General features: G+C 42.5%; 2 protein-coding genes across 3 annotated transcripts; one reads left to right on the forward strand and one right to left on the reverse strand.

Annotated features, from left to right (window-relative positions):
- The first annotated feature begins 1,754 nt into the window (after positions 1-1,754).
- ccdc137 (coiled-coil domain containing 137) lies at positions 1,755-6,079 on the forward strand. Its single transcript, XM_048990566.1, has 6 exons — positions 1,755-1,932; positions 3,963-4,135; positions 4,460-4,685; positions 5,088-5,170; positions 5,250-5,329; positions 5,437-6,079. Exons 1-6 carry the CDS (start codon positions 1,865-1,867, stop codon positions 5,626-5,628), a joined length of 822 nt encoding a protein of 273 aa, XP_048846523.1. The 5' UTR covers positions 1,755-1,864; the 3' UTR covers positions 5,629-6,079.
- Positions 6,080-10,526: 4,447 nt separating this feature from the next.
- LOC125717523 (G-protein coupled receptor family C group 5 member C-like) lies at positions 10,527-16,614 on the reverse strand. Of its 2 annotated transcripts, none has more exons than XM_048990563.1 (4): positions 16,347-16,614; positions 12,558-13,607; positions 11,579-11,679; positions 10,527-11,284 (listed from the first exon to the last, which is right to left on the reverse strand). In XM_048990563.1, exons 2-4 carry the CDS (start codon positions 13,594-13,596, stop codon positions 11,180-11,182), a joined length of 1,245 nt encoding a protein of 414 aa, XP_048846520.1. In that variant the 5' UTR covers positions 13,597-13,607; positions 16,347-16,614; the 3' UTR covers positions 10,527-11,179. The 2 variants fall into 2 exon arrangements, with proteins under 2 accessions (XP_048846520.1, XP_048846519.1); XM_048990562.1 differs by having other exon boundaries at positions 16,267-16,614.
- Positions 16,615-22,156: the final 5,542 nt, after the last annotated feature.

Genomic DNA, 22,156 nt, shown 5'->3' on the forward strand with positions numbered 1-22,156 from the left:
ACAAAAAAAAATCAACGGTTGAAAATGTCTTTGGGCCAAGTGCATTCTTAATTCAGTTCAAATGTGTTATTAATAGTATTTGTTGTGTGTGTGTGTGTGTGTGTGTGTGTGTGAGAGAGAGAGAGAGAGAGAGAGAGAGAAAGGGAGAGAGAGCTAGAGCATTCAGTATCAGCATGATAGAGGATGCGCAACTCGTGAACCGCACATGTGCACTTCACTGAAATCAGTGCGTGTGACCATGTTGCATTGTGAGGGAGGGTGAGCTGGCAGCATATCATTCGGTAAGACAAAGCAATGCTCATTATCTGTAAAAAAAACGTTCCAAAATGGCAACCTGCTGTAGCATCAGGAGTAAAGATAGTTGAAGGAAACATGCTAAATATACTGTAAGCGTAGGCTAGACTACTCTGGGTATATTAAAGCTTGGGTTTCTTTCATATTATGCCTAATGGGCTAGATTAGGCTAACTAAAGTCTCAAATTACATCATTAATAAAAAAATTACAATAAACAGCTTCTGAAGGGGACATTATCAGAGACATTTCAAAGCCAAATTCGATTTCAAAACAAGTGTATTTGATATTGGCTTGTAATGGCGTGTTAATATCAAGCATTTGTGCTCTATTTTTATCTTTATATATGGTTACAAATTATCCTTAAATTACATGCTCCATAATATTTTACTGCTGTTATGTTCTGACCTAAATTAATTCAGTAAGGTACATTCTCCACACAACCTGCTGTAAGCTAAATTATCAATTAATTTATATGAACTCTCATTTAATACTGTCTATCCCCCAGAAAACAAACCACCTAAATGTAGTGTGTGAATGACAAGACCCCCCCCCCCCCCCCCAACCCTAACCCCCTCAGTTCACTATTTTTCAAACCCTGGCTACTGCCCTGTTTTCAGTCACCTCACTGAGCCTCAGGAACTGCTATGGTCCTTTTGGAGAGCTGTTCACACGGTATTTCTTTCACTCATCCACCATCAAATGTCCCTGTTATACTGGACTGTTTTTGGACATTGTTGGGAGTGTTTGTTTTAGTGTTGATTGTTAGAGTTGTAATTTACGATCGCTGTCAAGGAGCTGGGCTTTGTGTACATGATTTTGTTATATTGTGTGTTTGTTTTATATATCTGCATTATTGTTTAGAGTTTGTGAACATTAAAGTTAAGTTTTAAAATCGACATTTTAACGTTAGAATCAAAATGACAACATACAAGACCGTATCGATCTGCACATCCCTAGCGGACACTTTTGACTAACCTTACGTCACGCACTGTGCGTGGACCGTAACGGCACGCGTGGAGCATGCACTAGGTTTAGTCAAAGTCAAAAGTCAAAGTAAACTTTATTGTCATCTCTGCTATATACTGTACAGGTACATAGAGAGACGAGATGACATGGCTCCAGTTTTTTTCCAGTGCAGACGAGAGAAAGACATGTAACAAATAGGCACGTGGTAAACAAAGTAAATAAATATAAGGTATACAAAAAATATACTATACTTATATTTAAGGCTGACAAACGACATGTCTAAAAGAACAGTAAGTTTATAGTCAAAAAGATTTAGCTGTATTCAAATAGTGCTACTCGGTGCTTTCTACACATAACATTTCTGTAACTTTGCACGTACACAACGTAACCTGAATGTTCATTGGTTAAAAAACTGGGAACAACCAATACGAGCAAGACAAAGTATAGTCAACCAATTGGTGTTCAAATTAAACGCTTTGGGGTTGGACTTGATCAGGGTTAAAGGTTACAGGCGGAAGTAGGTGTTTAGGACCATGTGGAGATAGTTTATTACGGTTTCATTTGTTTTTTTAATTCTCTGTGTGTCTTTTACAGTTTTACAACATGGGAAAAAACAAAAAAAGACAACCCGAACAATCGCAGCGTGAATCCAAAACAAATCAGCTTAAAAGGTAGAAGATTATTTATTCAAGAACATTACTGTATTCGTTTAAGATAAAGGTTTTATTTTATTTTTAATAGGTCCAAACATCTGTCTAATATCTTCTATCGGTTTAGTTTACAAAAGAATCTTTTCCTTGTATACGAGAGAGACAACTTAAAATCGGTGTGTTAATGAAAATGATCAGTGGATTATCATGTAATAAAAGTTAAGATACTATTTCGCTAATTTCTTATGAAAACACGAGAGAACAAGCTAATCAGTGTTGCCAACTTTGTTCAGCTGACTGGCGTGAGATTTTAAATTCAAGGCAAGTCTTCATACGCATTTACATGAGTTTTATTACCTCGTAAATAGTCGGTAGGGTTTGCAAACTTCCCCAACGCTTCTGACGTAGCTAATTTTAGGCTTATAATGGAATAATGTGGATTCGCCGTAAAAATGTCTTGCGTGAACGCGAAAGTGTGTCACGCCAAATCTGTGACAGCGGGCAACCCTTGCTAATTTCATAAAGCATGGGTCAACCGAGCCCACAAACCACGAAGACGTGAAGCTGCGAAACTACCATTGCGTAACAAATTATTTTTAATTGGCAGACTGTCATAGTAAAAAATGTATGTCCAGTGGTACGTACAAGTATCCGTCGACTGGCAATCGCATTTGAGACACCGGACATGAGTCAATTTGGGCGTATCTCCATAGCTATAAGGGACAGGCAAGACATTATGTATATTACTCTAATATACATACATTACCGTACAGCATAGTATGTAAATATAAATGACTCTTTATAATCAAAAAGAGATTGCACTTAAAACTCACGGAAAATAAGCCACTATGAAATCCAAAGATGCGAGTGGTAGCAAACAGTGGGAGCTGAGAAAGAAAACGACGATTGAAACAGGGGAAATATTGTATATTTCAAATATGTTATTGCATAGTGTTGTACAGTCAGTCTCTTTTTACATAACGAAATAGCACCGTACAGGTACCGTGTCATATGTTATTGTAGCTGTCCATCACACATACATTAATGTATTCATACTGTTTTTCAAGTTAGAGACGGTCATTATACGGCTGGCAGCGCTGCCCACTCACTGGAATGTTTCATCGTTTCAGTTTCATCAGAATCCTACTACTCATTAACATTAAACATGAATGCGATCCATACTGTAAATATGCATGTATGCATAACATGTCAGAAACCGTTGTAAGTAGTGGGTCATTATACGACTGAATGCTAGTAGCTTATACGCTAATATTGTGCTGCGTCCGCTTTTAGGGGTCTCTGCCATTAGATACTACAGACGCTCCTCGCTTAATCTGCCTGTTTAAGTGTGGCGTCTCAGCATCAAGCTTTTCATTTCGCGTCGCCCTTTCTCAGTCCGTTTCCTTCCCGCAGTCTATAAGTGTTCACTACACTAATGTTTGCAATCTCAAAGACTGCATTTTTCGTCTATAAAATTTGTACTTTATTGCGCTTCCCGTACAGGGTTGCCAACTCGCGCATCAGGCATGACACTCTCATGCTCACACAAAGAAGTCTTGCGGCATATCTATATTACATCATAAGCCTAAAATTAGCTACATAAAAAGCTCTGGCATAGTTTGCAAACCCCACATACTATTTGCAAGGTAATAAAAAGTGTTAAATGCATGTAAATGAGTGTGCAGACTCAATTTCAAATTGAGAATCTCAAGCAAGCCAGCTGACCAAAGCTGGCAACCCTGATCACACAGTAAAAGTCATTGGCGAAAATAAATAAAAAGGATTACCTGCTACCTGTAAACATTTATAAATATACTGCAAATGTCATAAATGGTGCAAGGTCAGATAAAACAATATCTAAAGATAGTTGACACAAACACATTGCCAGTACAGTATGCTTGAAATAGCAAAAGAACTCAATCGTTAAGTGAGGAGTCTCTGTATTTACTATAGACCTTGTTATACGCAATTAGACGTTACTCGACGGATAGCCATAGAGCGATTTTATGACCGCAGAAGTGCTGATAACCTTGTTATTTGTGTGATCACAGCCAGAACAGAATGTCTAAAGGCAGGATGTCTGTCAGGACAAAGAGTGTTAAGCGGGACAGTAAGCCCAAGCAGACGACACACCTGGAGCACATCCCCTTTCGGCTGCGTGAGATCATGAAGAGTAAGGAGATGATGAAGATGGGAGTCACCAAGCGGAAGGCCATGTTGAGAGGTTACGATCCCTGCTCTCTTCTAGTGCTTTACTGTGGAATGCCTGGCACTCGTTAGGGTCTCTGATTTGCAGCATTTAAGCATGTGTGTTCATCAGCTAAATGAAAATTTTGATAACTAGGTATGGTAAATTATGAATCAACAAGTATGATGCAAAGCCCTGTTGAGGTTGATGGATGAAACGTATTTAATGGATTTTCTGATGTTCATGTGCTGCTTGAAGGAACATGTTATTCAGTAATGCATGCTTGCTTTTTATTGTCTATTTGATTGTCACATAATCAGGATGATCTGTTTGGCTGTTCCCGTTGCTCCTCCCCTGTAGCCATGGCGCCAAAGCCGGATGCTGGGGTCCCACAGACGACGGACATCCCTGTCCCAAACTTCCAGAGGGGAAAGGAGGAGTCAAAGACGGCGTACCTACAGCGGATCAGAGAGGAGACCCAGCACGTGCAGTTCCTCACTCTGAACCAGGTGGAGCGCCAGCCAGAGCTGGAGCCAGACAGGCAGGAGAAGCCAGCAGACACGCGCAAGGCTGAGAAGAAGAAAGAGTACGTATTAACTGACTATGCGCGTTTGCTTGGTGCTCTTGCTGAGCAGTGTTTGAACCGCTCATTGGCTGTGCTTATGTGCATCTGATACGAGAATGGGCAGTTCAGCCATTAGGGCTGGAGCCTCACTCCTCCTGGATTGTGACTTTGATTCTTGGCCCCCATCTACCTGTTCTGTGTGGAATCTATCTGCCCTGTCTTTGGCCCTGCGCTTCCTTTGGTTTATGGACGGATGGATGATGGAACTAATGCTATCAATGATTGTGCTGTTATGTCATTAAAACGTGCAGATGAGGATGGGGTTAAGTTTTGAAGATTAGCTAGAACCAGCCACATTTATTTATTGTGTAGTGTTTGGTGTTGCCCTTTGTTATCTCTGACTTGTCCTTTCCCATATTGCAGATTTGATAAAGTAAGATTGGAAAGGTTGCAGAAGAAGAAGATGGCAAAGAGAGAAGAGAGGGAGGAGAAGGAGAAATTTACAGGTGGGTGAATGTTTGAGCCAAATTGTTCAGTTGCATCTCAAGATTTTGGTTCGTTCTCAGGTCGCCCTTTCCCTTGCAGAAAAAGTGCAGTTTGGGGAGGTGGCCATGGCTCCCCCATCCCTGACAGCTAAACCCCGGAAAGCTCCAGCAAAGTCTCAGGTGCATGATCTCTCCACATGCTTCCATTTTCTCTACAACTCGACTATGAATTTATTTTTAGACAATTTATGAATTAGAATTTTTCAAAGTATATCTGCTGTCTCTAGGGGGCGACAAAGGACCTACTGCTTAACTCCCTCCTTGGCCATTCGTCAGTCTCCGGCAACAAGCCCTCCATGGCACGGCAGAGGATGATGGAGGAGGAGCGAGAGCGCGTGGTCAATGCCTACCGCCACTTGAAGGCCATGAAGCAGAGGGGTCAGGGCCCCCCGGTAAAGCAGCAGCAGAGCCCACACTGATGGTTCAGGCACAACTGCTGAATTTAGGGGCTGGCAGACTCACAGAAACCAGATTGCTGCTGTGTGTAGGAGGAAACACGCCAAAGCTGTGAACGCGGCCTGTTCAGGGGTGGATCAGGGCTGTACCAGTGCAGTGTGGCTCAGTGCAGGCCTTAGGCTCACTGGTCAGGGTATGTGGCACAGCATGCAGGGCTCCTGCTCTGGATGTTAGCATTCAGACTTCCTGTCAAATCCTTATTTTACCATTTTCCATGGTTATTTAACCATCAGTTAATTGCTATTAAATTTATACTGTGAAGGGACTGCATTAGTACAAATCATAAATCATCTGCGTGAGGTGCTGCAAAGTGTGTTGGGATTGTTAGCGTGACAAAAATGAAAGTCTCAAACCACTGGCAGATTTTTTTTTTAGCTGAGCAAGGTATTACTTAACTTCCATTTCAAATCCACATTTATGTAAGGAATAATTGACGACGGGCCGTTGAATTATTAGAAAATAATGCACACCCGAGGTGGTAATGCGGCCACGACGCGAAGCGGAGTGGCCGTTACACCTCGGGTGTGCATTATTTTCTAATAATTCAACGGTCCGGAGTCAATTATTCCGCTTATACTACGGTTGCCACACCTCAAGACATCGATCAGATTATATATTTCAAGGGATTCGTCCGGTTTTTCTACTTAAATCGCTATTGTGAGTAGGATTATTTCTTCCGCATCTCATCCAACGACACTTTTGCTAGTTCCAAAACGTCATTTTAAAGCTGGCAATGGAGGCTTGAGCCGTTGATAGCAGACTAATGCAGTTAATAATGAAGTTATTAGAAAGAGAGCGAGAGAGACACACGGAGAAAGAGAAACAGGGAGAGAGAGAGAGCTTTTATAAATTAGGCTACCTCTGTGTGTCCCTCAACAGTGTTCTGAAGCACCGTCTCTAAACTTTAAGTCTGCTTTAAGATGCAGCGCTGTTATTACCTCGCTAGTGAGAAATGTCATGTGTAGCCTTTAAGTTGGTACACTAGGCTAACTAATACTGCTGCAGCCCAGTTTCATATTCACCGTAAATATTAAAATTTACTTTCGGAAAATCGTCTGTCATGTTGTTGTTTTTGTTAGTCCTGTGTGCTGTATAGGTACTGTATGCTAATGTCCGTTATTACAGTTAACTATGCGAAGTGATATGGAACTGTAATGCGGTCAAGAGAGCTGCCTGGAACTACGTTCGCCGTGCGTTTATCTGAAAATAATTGCACACCTCAGAACGTTCGTCAGCCAATCAGATTCAAGCATTCAACGGTCCCGTAGTATAAGAGGTTGATAATGAGCAGTGGCAAATGTTACTGTCAGCCACATATACTGGTGGGACTCATACAGGGAGGGGTAAAGCCTGAATCAGGTGCATATGTATTATTCCATTTCTCAAAAGTTTTCATCCTCATTTCCTGGTTAGTTCTTATGGTCATATTTGTAGTCCTTCCACTGGGGTTCATTAGCCTGCCTTTCTGTGAGGCTGTGGGAAACTCTCTGTGGTCTCAGTTGTGTTATTTGCCTGAGCCTCAAATGTAAATTAAGGTGGAGAGTGTCGGCACGTTCAGACCATAGATTTGCAAAAAGACATTTGGAGAGAATGGTGTGGATTCATCAGATCCACTCCATGTCATGATTTACTCTTAATCCGGTACTCTTTTGCACGCACTCAGCCCTGTCGTCCATCTTTGTTTATCCTGAATAATGATTGAAGCAGCTGATGTGAAGTACATGCTGAATGTGTTTGGTGTGACAGGGCTTCTGTAGAGGGACCTTTACTTTAGCAGTATACTCTCTCTACATAGGACAGCCCCAGAGCTGTTTGCCAAGGCCTGGACTGAGCTGTTGTGGTTGTGAAGGGCAGATGTGGGGGCAAATATTGTTTTACGGCTTTTGGAGGGAAAGTAAGATGACTACCTGGTTCTATTGGTTCAGTCTGCCTGTCATTCATGTCTGACAGTTTTCTTCGGCTAAATAAACCTGACCTGTTCCTGATGACCAATCAGATTCCCTTTACCACTTATTTTTCCCACAATGCACTTGTATCAGTTTCTCATTCTCACACAGTCTGCTCTTCCTGTTTTCACCTAATCCTCGCTATGTTGCCTTCTTTCCCCTCCAGATGCAGTGGGGGGGGGGGTCCTTTCCCCAATAATAATATCTCCATGCCCAATCAAAGCATTTCTTATACTGTTCTGTTTATTCTTTTTGTCCATCCACTCATTTCTCATATCCACTGATCCTTTACAAGATCACGATGATCCTCTTTCCTTCTAGATCCTCTTTAGCGTAACATGAGCAGGTTGGTACAGAACAAAGGGTCCGTCTCTCACCTCCATGAGCTGCATGCACATTCTCAGTATCTGAGTGGCTCTTCTTTTGCAATCTACCCTCTTTATGCAGATTCATTTAGGAAATATGAATCAGTCAGTCATCTGTTATCTGTCCAGAGTCTGCTACTTCGACTTTGTAATTCAATGTCAAGGAAGTCAGTGTGGTAACCTACTGTGCATTTAGCTTTTGTTGAATTCTGGTATTCATGTTTTATACTTTAAGTATTCCATGAACACCTTGCCCTACAGGATTGGCTGAAATGCCTGTCTACATCCCTACTGGCTCTTATGACCTAGACACGCATAAAGGCCTGTCATTGTTGTATAAATGATTATATTTTCATATGTAAAAAAAGATCAGGACAGATGATATACTTGAAACTGGTTCATTGCACACAGATGTCAGTCTGCAGGACATCATCAGCCTGTGGAGGTCTGCTGTTATCAGGAGGTACTCGCGTGGGGCTGACCTCATACATGACACTGTGAGACAGGTGCATGACCAGCATTTGCATTCCAAACTCTTGATAGTTTTGAGGCTGTGGATTCTTGGTAACGCTGAAACAGCAAATCCTGCAGTTCAAGCATGTTTCATATATGTTTTGTCCTAACATTTTGTTCAGGGTTTAGTGTCCTTCAAATAGCTCACTTTTGCCACACAATTATTCGATGCAATTCCAGTGATTCTTTCCAATTTCCCTGCCCCTTTAAGAAAATGTCTTGGGGGGGGGGGGGAATGGGCAGAATCCGATTAGTGATTCTGGGGACCTGTTTACCATTGAAATGGCTATTAAGACATGCCAAACGGTCTTTGCACACAACTTACATCTAGCACATTCATATTCATTGATGTGTCATGTATCATTTACAATTAAGCAAAGCTTGTTAATCTACTAAGTATCATGCCTGTGTTATATAATGCAGTAGAATGCTACAGCATTACAAATAACAGTCTACATCTTTCACCATTTAATTGTTCTAATCTATTTGAAGATTGCTTCAACCACATTCTCTCTCTAGAATGTACCATTCTTTCCTTAGTATGAGTTTTTTGAAAATATAAACACTGTTATGTGTTTATCTGAACTTAGGTAAAGTCTATTTCACCTCCTGATTCTTGTTAGCCATGAAATTTGAATCTCAAATGTGCAAATGTTTATGGTGTGATGAGGCTCGGGCCGGAACATGTGACCTGGGGTGGCAGATCAGTGCCGAGGAGGATAAATCATAAGCTGGCTTGGTGAAAGTCCAGGGCGCAGGATCGGGTGGGGAGATCTGCTCTGGGTAAGACTTTACTTGAGGAGGCATAAATATTATACAGTACTATTATGCTCTTAATTAGTCACGGACTCTTACATAATGTGTTAATTGACCACAAACTATTCATGATTTGTATTTGAGTGGTACCTGAGTTACTACTAAGTTGTTAAAGCACCATATTGTAGTGTCACCATAGTATATTATTTGTGCTCCTCAACTATTACCACGTTCTGTCACTTTGGCATAGTTTTGACCAAAGAAATCCCAATAAACATACACACATCTTTCTACTTTTCAGAGCATAAGGACGCTGAATAGTTCTGTTGCGCAGAGTATTAGAAGAGTCTGTATTAATATGGATATTAATATTTAATATGAATATTTAAGGATTTTGTACCTTTATGCCACATATAGACACACAGGACTTGCAGAGCCCCTCTGATATTAAACTGACTTCAGGAGGTGCCATGAGGTCATCGGCAGCATGACTGTGTTCATGCTTCTTCAGTCTAGGGTTTATGCATTAGAATAAGCAAACAAAGTTTGTAACATGATATGTGATTCAGGTAGCAGGGTAAACGTGCCAGTTAGCGACAGAGCTAAAGCAGGTCCCATCTTCACTGTTCAAAATGGATGTCAAATGGAGGTCACAAGCACAGCTCACACAGCAGAGCACACGCTGGAGAATCGTGACGCAAAACATTACCTACGTTGCTGGTCCTTTAATTCAATAGCGGGCGGAAGAAGCTAGATGAACAGCTGGATGCCCAGTGGCCACTTGTGCTTTTAAAATGCTTGGAACTCATAAGCAAAAACGCTGCAAAGCAGATGTCACTGAAGACATGCCACAGCTCATCTGTGACCAGGAATGGTGAGAATCTGCCAGTATTACTGTGGGTACATTAGCATCTAGTCATGTGGTATAGAGTGTGGTTCGCCCATATTCAATGTGTGTGAGGTCTTCATGACTTGTATTTGCTTATCACGCTGCATGTGCCTCTATCCTTTATCTCTTGGGTTCGCTATGCAAATATTTCACCTTACAAGAGAACAGAGCTTGTTTTGAACGAGACGAGCGCTACCTGTTCCTGTGGTCTCAGGGGGAATTTATTAAATGAATAGACATGAGTAGTTTGTGGGAAAACAGGAGCTCCTGGTCTCAACTTACGGACACCAGTTGAGTTCTGCTGATTATGGATATTATCTTCCTGAGTTGTTGTGGTAGACTCATGATGTAGTATGATGTAAGGAATCACAAGTACAGTATGTATTTGGGGTTTTAATTTATTGATTACAGTTTCTGCTTATGTATACAAGACAACAAAAACTTTACAAAATCTTATTCAGCTGTAACTGATTAGAAACAATCTACAGTTCCGTCTTATGAAGTTAGACTCAGATCTCCTACTTCACTCCCAGAGGTGGTCTAGCTAAAATACAGTGGGGGGGGGGGTGGGCACCCACTTACTTCTAATAAGTCCACAGGCACTGGGAAAACAGGCAAAAATCAAGTGATGAATGGTTCTTCACAGATAAAAAAAACTGGGCGAGGTCTGGGTCTGCTTAACAGTTGAGTTTAACACCACTAACTACTGGACTAGAATCGAAGAAAAGGGGCTTTTGAAATTGAACAGAACTTCGGGAAAATAAAGAGCAGCTGTGCTTCTCTGTGTTTTTTACGTAGACTTTGCTGGGGCGCCTCTCCATGTCACAGCTCTGGAGCTGAGGCAGCTTTTGTGCACGTAGAGCATCATCAAACAGACTGAGATGGCTGTGCTCTGGAACACCAGGTGCGAGAATCACCCCCAGCCAATGCCACAGACTAATGCCCTTGCATAGGCCCTAGTGTGAGGGTTGCCATATACATTAATCACAGGACAGGAAGTGGGTGGCAGGGCAGGTATGATGGTCAGCAAGTAGGATGGCTCCCTTTAACCAGGCAAGGTCTGGATCTGGGGGGCTGCAGAGAAACTCCGGCTTAGGACTTGAGGGTTGGCAGTGACCCGCGCCATCAGTGCATCATTGGACAAATCCTTCTGTTCAACACAGAGGGCAAAGAGGGTCACACACCTGCGATATGCAGGCACATGTACAGTGAAACATGAAGGCAACCAGCACCAGTTTCTCTTAAGACACTGATTTCTCCAGCTGACCAGTACAAGAGTTCAGCGGTATGATTCTGAGGACCACATAGGACTCGTGATCCATCTATCCATCATCTCCCGCTAGATCCGAGGACTCGTGATTTTGACTCATAAATTCTTCAAACATTTCTTCAGTCATCTTATAACTGTATTACTGTGTAATGAAGGCTGCCGGTTGGCACTTACATTTGGCGGGCCCTTCATGATGAGGGCTAGTGCGGTGGGCTGGTAAATGCTGCTGCGAGACAAGCCGCTGTAGTTGCTATAAGGGGATATAGGTCTCCTGCCTATGGATGGAAACAGGAGAATAGGACTGAGGGGAAGCAATCAAATAGAGACAGTTTTCCTACACATTCAAAACCAACTTTGCTTCTAGTTGGTTGTACTGGGACTGGTCACACACACTATGGTTAAGCTTCCTTGATACTCCTCACACCAACATGAACTAAACTCATCTCCTTATCAGAACCAGACAACCCTAGCACAATTAGGTTGAACTCCACATGGCTTAGGACCCCTTGTGAGAACTCAGCCTGAGAAGCTCTCAATGGCTAAGTCCTTCTTAGCATCCTTCTCGCTCAAAAGATCATCACAGTCATGTGGCAGGTAGAACAATGGTGATGTCAAAAATTAGAGGAGCTTAGAGCCACGAAAACTCACTGCACACGAAAAGCAACAGACTGTTTTACAAAATGACCACTGAAACTCATGTTTTGCTTCAACTGATTACCCTCGAATAGTAAAAAGCATGGAAGTGACAATACAGAGGGTCTCAACTATATAGAAGACAACAGTGTGCTCTGTGTGTTTTCCTCTGTGAATTTCTGGAATATTCCGTCATTTAAAGATGGGCTTTGAGGCAGCCCACAGTTTTTGAAATTGCTCGTATTTATACAAAACAGAGTGGGCTTATTTAAGGAGACACGTTTAGTTTTTCTTTATAGTGACGCCTGTTTGTTTTCTGTTTGCCATGGGGGGGCTTTTTTGACACATCACACCAACATATACATAAACGGCAATGAAGAAAGCTCATATCTGACATATAAGCAAACCTTTTGCTTGTACCATTGTGTTGTATGCCCCTTTCCTTCACATTGCAGCTTGACCTAGACTGGACAGCAGCAACGTCTGATCATAAAATGCCTGAAGTGCGGCGTTTCGTTACCTGGGCTGGGCTCGTTCATAGAGAATGCTCTGTTCTCCATGTACAAGTTTTCGTAGGGCTTCCTGGAAACACCGGCCGCCTTCTGCACCTTCGCAGTGTTCTCATAGATTACCTCTGTGGGGGTGGTCTTTGAGGTGTGGTCTTCTGTGAGCATGCCGATCTGGGGACAACTGCTGAGCGTGAGGAACACCCATGCATTGAACACCAAGGCTATGGCCAACGTGGGGTCGTTCCAGCTGGAATTGCCATTGCCGTCATTCCAGTGGATGTATATGGTGAGCCAAACCACCCAGATGGCCAGGGAGATGGAGGCTGTGGCCAAGAGAAAGGTGCACTCCTTCAGCCATTGGCGTCTCTTGCCTATTAAGGCTGACATTGCGCCAATCAGAGAAGTAAGTAATAAGGCCATAACGTAGACCAGTGCCATGGTGAAATCCTGGTTGGAAGTGAGGCAGGGCACGGGCACATCAGTGGTGCTGTTAGCCGACGGGAATGACATGGTGAGGACCAGCCACTCAATGTTGATGATGACTTCTACCAGCCAGAGGCCCAGGGCGCCCAGGCAGAGCACCCAGCCCGGGGGGCCATTGTCACGACGAGTCAGTAGGTTCAGCCGTACGCCCTGCATTAGCAGGCAGGCGAAGCAGCCAGCGAACAGCACGCCGAAGAGGAGCTGGCGTGCCATGCAGGTGGTGAAGTCCCTGCCCGTGATAAAGGCAAAGGCCAAGCCACAGAGGCCCATGGTGCAGAGCAGGAAGCCGGCCTGTATTCCCACCGAGCTCCGCCGCTGGCTGTCTGTCATGAATGGCAGGCTGGACAGCAGCACCACCAGCAGTATGAAGGAGAGCACCACTCCTGCCGCCGCCAGCGCCTCCACCACCACACCCCAGACGGCATTCAGGTCACACAGTTTATAGTACAGTGGAAGGATGGAGGCGCCACATCCATGCGGGGGGCCATCGGCTGCCTGGGCCTCAGGCTGGAGCAGCAGGATGGACACGACAGGCAGGAGGGAGGATCTCGCAGCTCTGGGGTCCATGATGGGCCAGCCTGATGGAAACCAGAGAGCCAAATAACCGAGCAAGATGTGGAAATTAATTAAGCTGTAAGTGGTATGTCAAAGGCGATCCGTGGCAGGACATGCTAGCACAAAGGGCTATTTAGAATGACCAGTTCACTACAACCACACTTCATGTGACTGTGAAAGTGAGACAGACCCACAAACCCACAAAACATAATTGATATGTCAATTACAGGCAGTCTCCAGGATATGAATGATATCTATTTTTAAGTGAAACTTGTAGATAAGTCAAAAAAATATATATCCTCAAGGGTACTCTTTTGCTTGTCATTTGGGCTATACCCTCAAGGGTACTCTTTTGCTTGTCATTTGGGCTATACCCTCAAGGGTACTCTTTTGCTTGTCATTTGGGCTATACCCTCAAGGGTACTCTTTGTAGGTGCCCATTTGTGGCTAAGAGCCTTGCTCAAAGGCTCACGGAGATGTGACTCTTCTGCCAAAGTCAAACTTGCACCAGTAACCTTCAATCACTGACACAGAGCACTGTGCCCACTGAGCAACACCCCACTGGATCCTGTCATATACTTTGTATGTCAATGGTTGATGTATAACCACTACAATTCCCCTTACAGTGTCATCGCCTTGGGTATTACTGATTAGTTTTCACTGTTCACTAAACTTTGCACAAAGTTCTGTACCTGTCCTGCAATAACTATATCTAATGTGACACATAAGTTATTGTTAATGTGTAGACCAGGGCAATTTTAAATGCGATAGTACGTCAAAATCGTACGCTATTTGGCAAAAGTCGTCATTTAGGACTCTGTTCTGAGTGGTTGCTCAGGAAAATGACAGAATTGTGGTCCCCTAAACCCAAGTCATGGCTGATGGATAGGTAGGTACAGTTTATCAAAGCAGTTGATATTTGCATTGAGATTACTCTCAAATGGAGCTGATTTATTGCTTATTACCAAGGCTGCATCCACAAACACTGGCACGTCCAGGTCCACACACACCCTTCCTGGTAACTGAGTAATGCTGTAACTAAGTGACCTATCAGGTCACCTTGCATGTTTTTCAATGTGAGCAAATTTCATATCAAAGAGCCAGAGGTTATATGCTTGGATTAAAAATGGGTATCATCCAAAAACAATCCCAAAAGTCAGGGAAGAATCTTGAGGGCCTCCTCCTAAGATTAATTACATTTTTCAGGACTGGTGGCCATGAGCCAGAAACACAACGAATAAGACGGAAGTTCTGAGACTAGATTTATATTTCAGTCCCAGCCTTATTGCTGGGCAAACACACTTTATATGGGATATTCATCTTCTCTCTGTATAATCACCACGATCTACGTAAGTCAGGACATGTGAACAGCCTTCAAGCAGATGGGTGATGATCAAGTAACATGATTACTGCCACAAGAAAGATGTCAGCCAGGGAAGATGGGTGACAGACCAGGTAGAATTGCGTAACCATGGGTTGGGCATCTTAGCAGCGCAGAGCTGGCACACGGCTAAACCGCGGGAGGTTTTCATGTTCTGTGCACTGGCCCATTAGTGACTCACACCATATTATGCAGAGAGCGGATGCTCAGTGTTACATAAGATAAACCATAAATCAGTGAGAGATGCAAGGTTCTGAACATATCATCTACAAGGAAGAATTATGACTGCTTATGTGCAAAGTGGACTTTTGCCCAGATTTTACTTAATTACAGTTGCAAATTTAATGGAATGGTAGATGCTTTCTGCTTGAGGTTATTATGGTTTAATATGGGCTGGTGATCTAATGGTTGTGGGTCTAGATTCCTGGTCACTATTTGACACACACTCGGATGTGCCCTTTTATCTTCATTCCCCTGGTCTACTCTGCTGTTCGGCTGTTTGATGGTGACCTGTCATTTGGTTTACATTTACAATCATATTTTCTGCCCCGATGGAGAGATTGGATTCATTTCCTCAGTGATGAAGGGGTGCCCCATCACTCTAATCAGGCTGGAAGATGTATGGGTCCTCACATCAGTGTGTATGTGTGTGTGTGTGTGTGTGTGTGTGTGTGTGTGTGTGTGTGTGTGTGTATAAACATCACAAAAACTCTCATGATTTTTTTATTCCTAACAGTCCTCCTCCCTCCCAAATCATAAGCTGGATTTAATTTAATTTAATTTAATTTAATTTAATTTAATTTAATTTAATAAACCAGTCATATTACTGCCGCAGTAGCAAATTTGTAGGGATTAGCTGTTGTTTTTTTCCTGTAAATGTCTCTAATACTGTCTTAAGTGGAAATTGTGCCCACCGGTCAGATGAGTGTAATTAACCGAGGTATAAACTCCACATTCTTAATCAAAACCTGCTGTCTCAGTTTTCTGTGGCTTTTCTGGAAGCGTACGATTACACACATAAACTAGACGAGCTTTGGGATAATTGGGAAGACGCTAAAAGGTGTGTAAAATTTAGGTGAACATTTACGCCATCTGACAACAATCAAGCGAAGTTCAAATTACTGATCGGCTTGACACACTACTGCTGTATTGTGTTACCTCGCATATACGCTCTGCTGTCAACAAAATAAACAACAATGACGGAATGGTACGCAAACAACATTAAACATTAAAACTGAAAATTCTGCAAATATCCAGATATATTTTATGCCTATATATATAGACCTTCAAATAAGTATTACCTTGGAATTGCATTAAATGGAATCATTCGCTTGACTGTCTTGTTTTGTCTATATTATTTCCTTTTAAAGCAAAGTGTTACCTGTTGGCTTCTTGCAGTGTGTGGTTTCTTCTAGTTACTGTTTACTGTGGCCGTAGAAAATCCAATCAAGTCAAAAATGTTATATGAATAACATCCAGCCTTCTACTGAGAAACATATATTTCCTTCCAAAAATGATACCCCTGTTTATTTGCCTCAAGAAGGTAAGCTAGGCTTATTTCACAATAATATTTGATCTGATATATGTATAACATGGACCTAATCGTTATCTTGCGAAGTGCTCTTAGTCTCTCAGTGTAGTTGCTCTAAACAAATCTCTCTCTCTCTCTCTCTCTCTCTCTCTCTCTCTCTCATTCCATGTGTATATGTGTCTCTCTCTCCACCCCCTCAATTTCTGTTTGTGACATCTAGCGTCTAATACGCAAATTTTTTATATTTACATACATATAGGTTATTTGAAATAAACTGACGTTTTTGTGCATAATGCCCAACTATTTCGAAATTTGCATTTTCCCTATGGTTGCCTCACAGTCGGGACAGATGATTTTCGACCCGTGTTTTAACTGTATTTTATTAAATCGCGCATTAATCAACGATCTGGGTATTGGTTTCATTTTGAAATGCCATTGCTTACATGCCTGCAAAACATTCTTTGGTCACCAGATGGCGCCATCGCTCTATTATATAGATCATATAGATTATATAGATTATATAGATTATATAGATTATATAGATTATATAGATTACTTAGCTGTAGTAACCCACGTTTATGTATGGTCTGGTTTTACATTGTTGATGGCATTCAGTCTAGTCTTTGCAACAATTGACAATGACAATGGAGAAATAGGATAAATTTGCACTTTTATTTTAATACAGGAAAAGACAATGGAGACAAAGGCGAGTAATTGGATCCTTGAAATGACATGAAAAGACAAAGTATAGTAATAATACTGTAAACAGTCACATAGAATAAGCACAAATAAACGTGTACAAACAGTTGTATACACGCCAAATGCAATAAGCGCGTTATTTTAATGATAAAAACACATTTTCGTGTCTTAACATAATTATGATAATACTTTCGTAAAGATAAATTATTTATGGGTTAATATTATTTTTCATTTAGATATTTCTTTAGCTATTTGTGAATGAGGCAGTCCATCGCGCGCTTCTGTGATGTTTTAATGGAATCATTTACATCTACCTAAAAGTCATTCTCTACAAGAGTATGTCTCCGGTCAAATGGTATGTGTCATGACCCGGCTCGTCGGCTCCTCGTGTGTGCCACGCCCCCTGATTACCCACGTGTGCTTCCCGGATCGTCTCCAGCTTTGTCCACTTACTTTGATTAGTCCTGTCTTATTTAAGTCCTGGTCTTACCTGTTTCCCTTGTCTGTCATTGATGTTAGTTATCGTCTGATGGTTCCTGTCCCGAGTCTGTGGAATAAACCCCTAGTTTGCTCCGTCTTCTGCGTGCCTGCCTGCTCTTTGCCTGCTTGCTTAACTGAGCGATCACCTGAGCGATCACCTGAGCCCAGGCGATCGTGACAGGTTTGCTCTCCGGAGTTTTCTTTAGTACCTGCGATTGGATGTACGCTTCAACATTTATTGGGATTCCTAATTCTTTCATATACTTTTTGTAGTAAATCGATTTACATATTATAGCCAGCTGAGCTGTGACTACATTTGTACTGACTGTATCTCAACCTCCCTTCTCTACTCAAAAAATGGCTCTTTGCTTTAAAAACGTTGCCGACCCCTGGACTATCCACATACCTGGAAAACTCAGTTTTGATTTGTCTAATATTGCCGGTACCGACAGTGAAACAACTTGCCAGCTTAATAGCAGAAATTACATCACGTCATTCTTTTTATTCTATGGGATACAAAAGATCGATTTGTCCTGATTTTTTTTAATCAATTATAAACGTCACAGGTGGAATAAATAAAATATTATGTTGCACAAGTAGTGAAGGATCATGAGGCAGACAGCAAAGTTCAGTTTTTAGCACAAGTTTATTGTGTAATCCTTAAAAGGGCAGTGGTTAAACAGCAAGCAAGAATGAACTCTCACACAGATGCACAGCACATACTCTGAAAACAGTTTTTTTTCAGTTTGGATGCTTAAACGTAAAAACACACATCAAAATAAATCCAAAAAGCAGAATACATATGAATTTTTGCTTTACTCTCACTTCCAATTATGTAACATTTCTCTTCCATTCTTTTTTGAAGCCGGTGGAAACGCAGGCAGGTTCTCAAAGGCACCAAGCAAGAACCAACCCAGCACCGGCACTGATGTTCCCACTGTGTTGGTGGAAACGAGGCAAAATGCATATTCATGAGGTCTATGAAACACAATGTGAAAACGGTAGTGACAAAAATAATGTTAGTAATTCATTATTCCCCTTGTCTGTAAGCCGAAACAGTCAAGTTTTTTAGTGTACTGCTTGCCACCTTGGTAAATGTCACACTTTAGTAAAGCGCGGTAGTTCTCAATGGGGGGTAAGTCAGGCAATGAAGGGGGCTTGGTCATAATTCAATCACCTTTCAAGCCTTTCTGGGCTAATCTGTGGGATGCCTGGGAAGAGGCATTGTCCTGCATGAATAAGCTTTTTGAAAGTTGCTGAATTCTTCCTGTATGAGTGTTTCAAGAAAAAAGTAGTAGTAGATCTTGTAGATTATTTTATTTCCATCAGTAAGTTGGCAAGGTCCAGCAAGTTCATCAGTGGTAGTTACATGCATTGCCCTCATCATTACTGCTCCACCACCTTGTTGGTGCTTGAAAAAGGTGTTCATCCTCAGGCTTCTTCAGCTGGTCCATCAAGAGTCGCTCTAATCTCATCTTTATTATCTTCATTTATTCTTTATTACTGTCTCCCCAGTGTTTCCCTAAGGGCCCTATTTTGCACTGCCGCAAAGCATGACGCAAAGTGGTTTTGCTAGCTTCATGCCACACGCACACGTCGTCAGAAGAGCGAATGATTTTCCACCTGCTTTCTGCTCATTCCGTTAAATGAGGCATGGCTGGGCGCATTGTCCACGCGTTGCTATTTTAAAGGCAGTGAGATGACATTGCACTTTTGATAAACTAAAACCATGTTTAAAGTCGGTTCCGCTTTGTTAAACGATATTTAAGTGGTGAGTTTTAGAAATGTGCGGGTGCACAACAGTTGTTAGGGACATAGGTACGTCCTTGAGGTTTTTTGTTATATTTAATTTATATACGTTTTATGATACAGTACAAATGGTCCTTTCACAGAATCATGCTGTTTAATGAAACACCAAAAGGATAAGAAAAAATATATACGTAAAGAACAAATCGTATGATTAAAAAATCTTTTGAGTTCATTATCAGAATGAAGTTCATACTGTAATCGAAAGGACAGTTGCATTGCTGAAAATGCCCTTCAGATATTTAGATAAGTCAGGTGGAACATTACAACACAGCCCTTAGAAGGCTGCCGCATTATTTATGGCATGCTGTAAGCGTAACATTGCCATGCCTGATGGATGTCTGTTGGACATGAATGAGGACACATCAGAAGACTTTAGAAAAGCTCTGTGAAGCTGCATGTGTCAGCAGAGCAGCGTATGCCAGCGACAGCACAAGCAAGGCGGGATCAGCTGGCGGAAAAGCTGAGTCGTCTGTAGCCTGGAAAGAAACCTAGATTGTGTGAGGCAGTAAAATAACAGCCCTATTGGCTTTCATTTGAACATTTTAAAACACCCCTAAAAACTGTAGGTTGTTTGTTTGAACAACGATCACACTTTAAAATTAAAATAAAAAAAAAAGTACAAGAGAGAGTTTCAGCAGCGAGTGCCTGTTTCCCACGTCTTGTGACATTATACCGCTTTTCACCGCTGCGCGGATGATCTGGTGATGCCAGAAAACGAGGACACGCTTGCTGCTACCTCATCCGATGCCGGCTTCACCTCGAAAGGCTCGGTGCTCCCATAGGTGATGTGCTCACGCCTCTTCACCTCGCGCATTTCCTCAGGTGAAAAGTCATCTGTCTCTGCCTGCCAGCCTACTGGTCTTCTGACCCGTTTCAGCTCTTAGACCCCGAGACCTGTCTGCCCATCGCCTGTCCTCCGACTACTGATACCCATCTTGCCCCTCTGATCATCCCTGCGTCTCGCTCGACTTTCACTTGTCGCATGACTATGACTCTGTCCAGGGACGGATTACGGACCGGGCCAGCGGGGCCGCTGCCCAGGGGCCCTTGGGGTGCAGGGGGCCCGTGGGGACCCTAGCCGAAAACAATTTGCAACGCTTATCAACATTGTATTTTCGTTTGTCTATTTTAGAGGGCCTACATTCTTTGATCCTCTGCCTACAAGGGCCCCTGACCCTATAGGGAGGGCGTTTGGCTGCCAAGGGCCCTTGAATTGTGGTGGTGGTGGTGGGGGGGGCCCTCGTGAACGTTTTGCCCAGGGGCCCACACAACCCATAAACTCAGGCACAAAGATTTCACTGGAGCGCAGAGAGCAGCCGAAGGTAATCTACTGGGTGCGCCAGGAAAACTACTGTATGAGGAGGAAAAAAGCAATGGAGAGAGAAAAAAAACACAGTCTGAGCGCAAAGTTATGATAGACGTGCACACAGCTCTTCTTTCTGTGTCCATGAGTTTTATATTTCCTCTCGCAATTGAGATATTCACCCAGGTTTATATTTTTTGTGTTGTGTTGTAGCACTTTCTAGTTTTGGCATTGATGTGACGCCATAACCCCCCCCCCCTTGGTTGACAACCGAAGCTTGCCTAGGGTGCCATATACACTTCAAATGCTACTGCGTATTTGTAAGTGTAAAAGAGTGCTGCCTCAAAGATCCAAGTAGCTATGGAGGTTTAGCGATCTGGGGGCCCAAGCAGCACATATAAGTTTAGACACCATACTGGTGGCTGGAATGTCTTCTAGGAAGCTACTGAGGAACATGCCAATGGCATCGACATCTGACAGGACATCTTCAGTGCAGTCACACATTTCCCCATCGGATCAACATCTTATGCATCTGAGTAGCCCCGGGGCCATACTGGAGGAAATCCTCCAGAACAACACCGTCAACATTCCAGCTGAGGCTCTGCAAATATGGAATCTTAATAGTAGGGAGGGAAGAATGCAGAGAAGAAAACGTTACCATTCCTCACTGAGACACTGGACTGGCTTTACCCTAAAACCAAGGTAGCAGCCTGACCACCATTATTAGGTTTGACTGAAGCTGAACAGATATCCAGTACCAAAGCCCTCAACTCCTACAAGTAATTAAACTGATTCCAATAAGTAAGATCACTCCTCTTAAACTATGTCTCCTTTAGGGTCTCCTCTTCTGGGTATTAGATGGTATTAGAGACATACCCTTGCCACAGGACCAATATCCATTCTGCAACAGCCATGGGAAAATTGCTTAAGTGCTTAGACTTTCTCATTGTCTTCTCGTCCTGAACAATATCTCACTTTAAATAACTTTAAGCAGTTCTGGAGTATATGTATACATAGGAGTGCCGTCTGCATGGTGCTGAAATACTAGTTAACTGATGCTTAACGTGATTATGTGTGACTGTGGAAGTGATCTGCAATGGACTGGCATTCCTTCCTACCTGTAGGTGTCTCACGCTAAGTGTTTCATAGGATAGGCTGCAGGCTCAATGAGCCCCAGTGCTGGAAAAACAATTACAGAAAACGGATGGGTAATAGAACTGATGTAGCCAAATAACTGCACCAGTACAAAAGACCTTTTAAACAATGGAAGATGGCTTAGGGTGTATATTTGTTTGTATTACATGTCATCATGATGTGGAGTCCTGTGCGTCTTTAAATCAAATATAACAAAGAAGAAACATACATTAGA

Source organism: Brienomyrus brachyistius, chromosome 22 (assembly GCF_023856365.1).
Source record: "Brienomyrus brachyistius isolate T26 chromosome 22, BBRACH_0.4, whole genome shotgun sequence".
NCBI classification, from domain to species: domain Eukaryota; kingdom Metazoa; phylum Chordata; class Actinopteri; order Osteoglossiformes; family Mormyridae; genus Brienomyrus; species Brienomyrus brachyistius.

Bases quoted from the DNA above. Each gene is read 5' to 3' on its own strand.
- LOC125717523 (XM_048990562.1), bottom strand. The intron at 11,680-12,557 runs GTAACGAAACGC...TTCCATCCATAG, and splicing joins TATGAACGAGCCCAGCCCAG to GCAGGAGACCTATATCCCCT. The intron at 11,285-11,578 runs GTAAGTGCCAAC...TGTGTTGAACAG, and splicing joins TCATGAAGGGCCCGCCAAAT to AAGGATTTGTCCAATGATGC.
- ccdc137 (XM_048990566.1), top strand. From the start codon at position 1,865: ATGGGAAAAAACAAAAAAAGACAACCCGAACAATCGCAGCGTGAATCC. The intron at 4,136-4,459 runs GTTACGATCCCT...CCTCCCCTGTAG, and splicing joins GCGGAAGGCCATGTTGAGAG to CCATGGCGCCAAAGCCGGAT. The intron at 5,330-5,436 runs GTGCATGATCTC...TGCTGTCTCTAG, and splicing joins AAGCTCCAGCAAAGTCTCAG to GGGGCGACAAAGGACCTACT.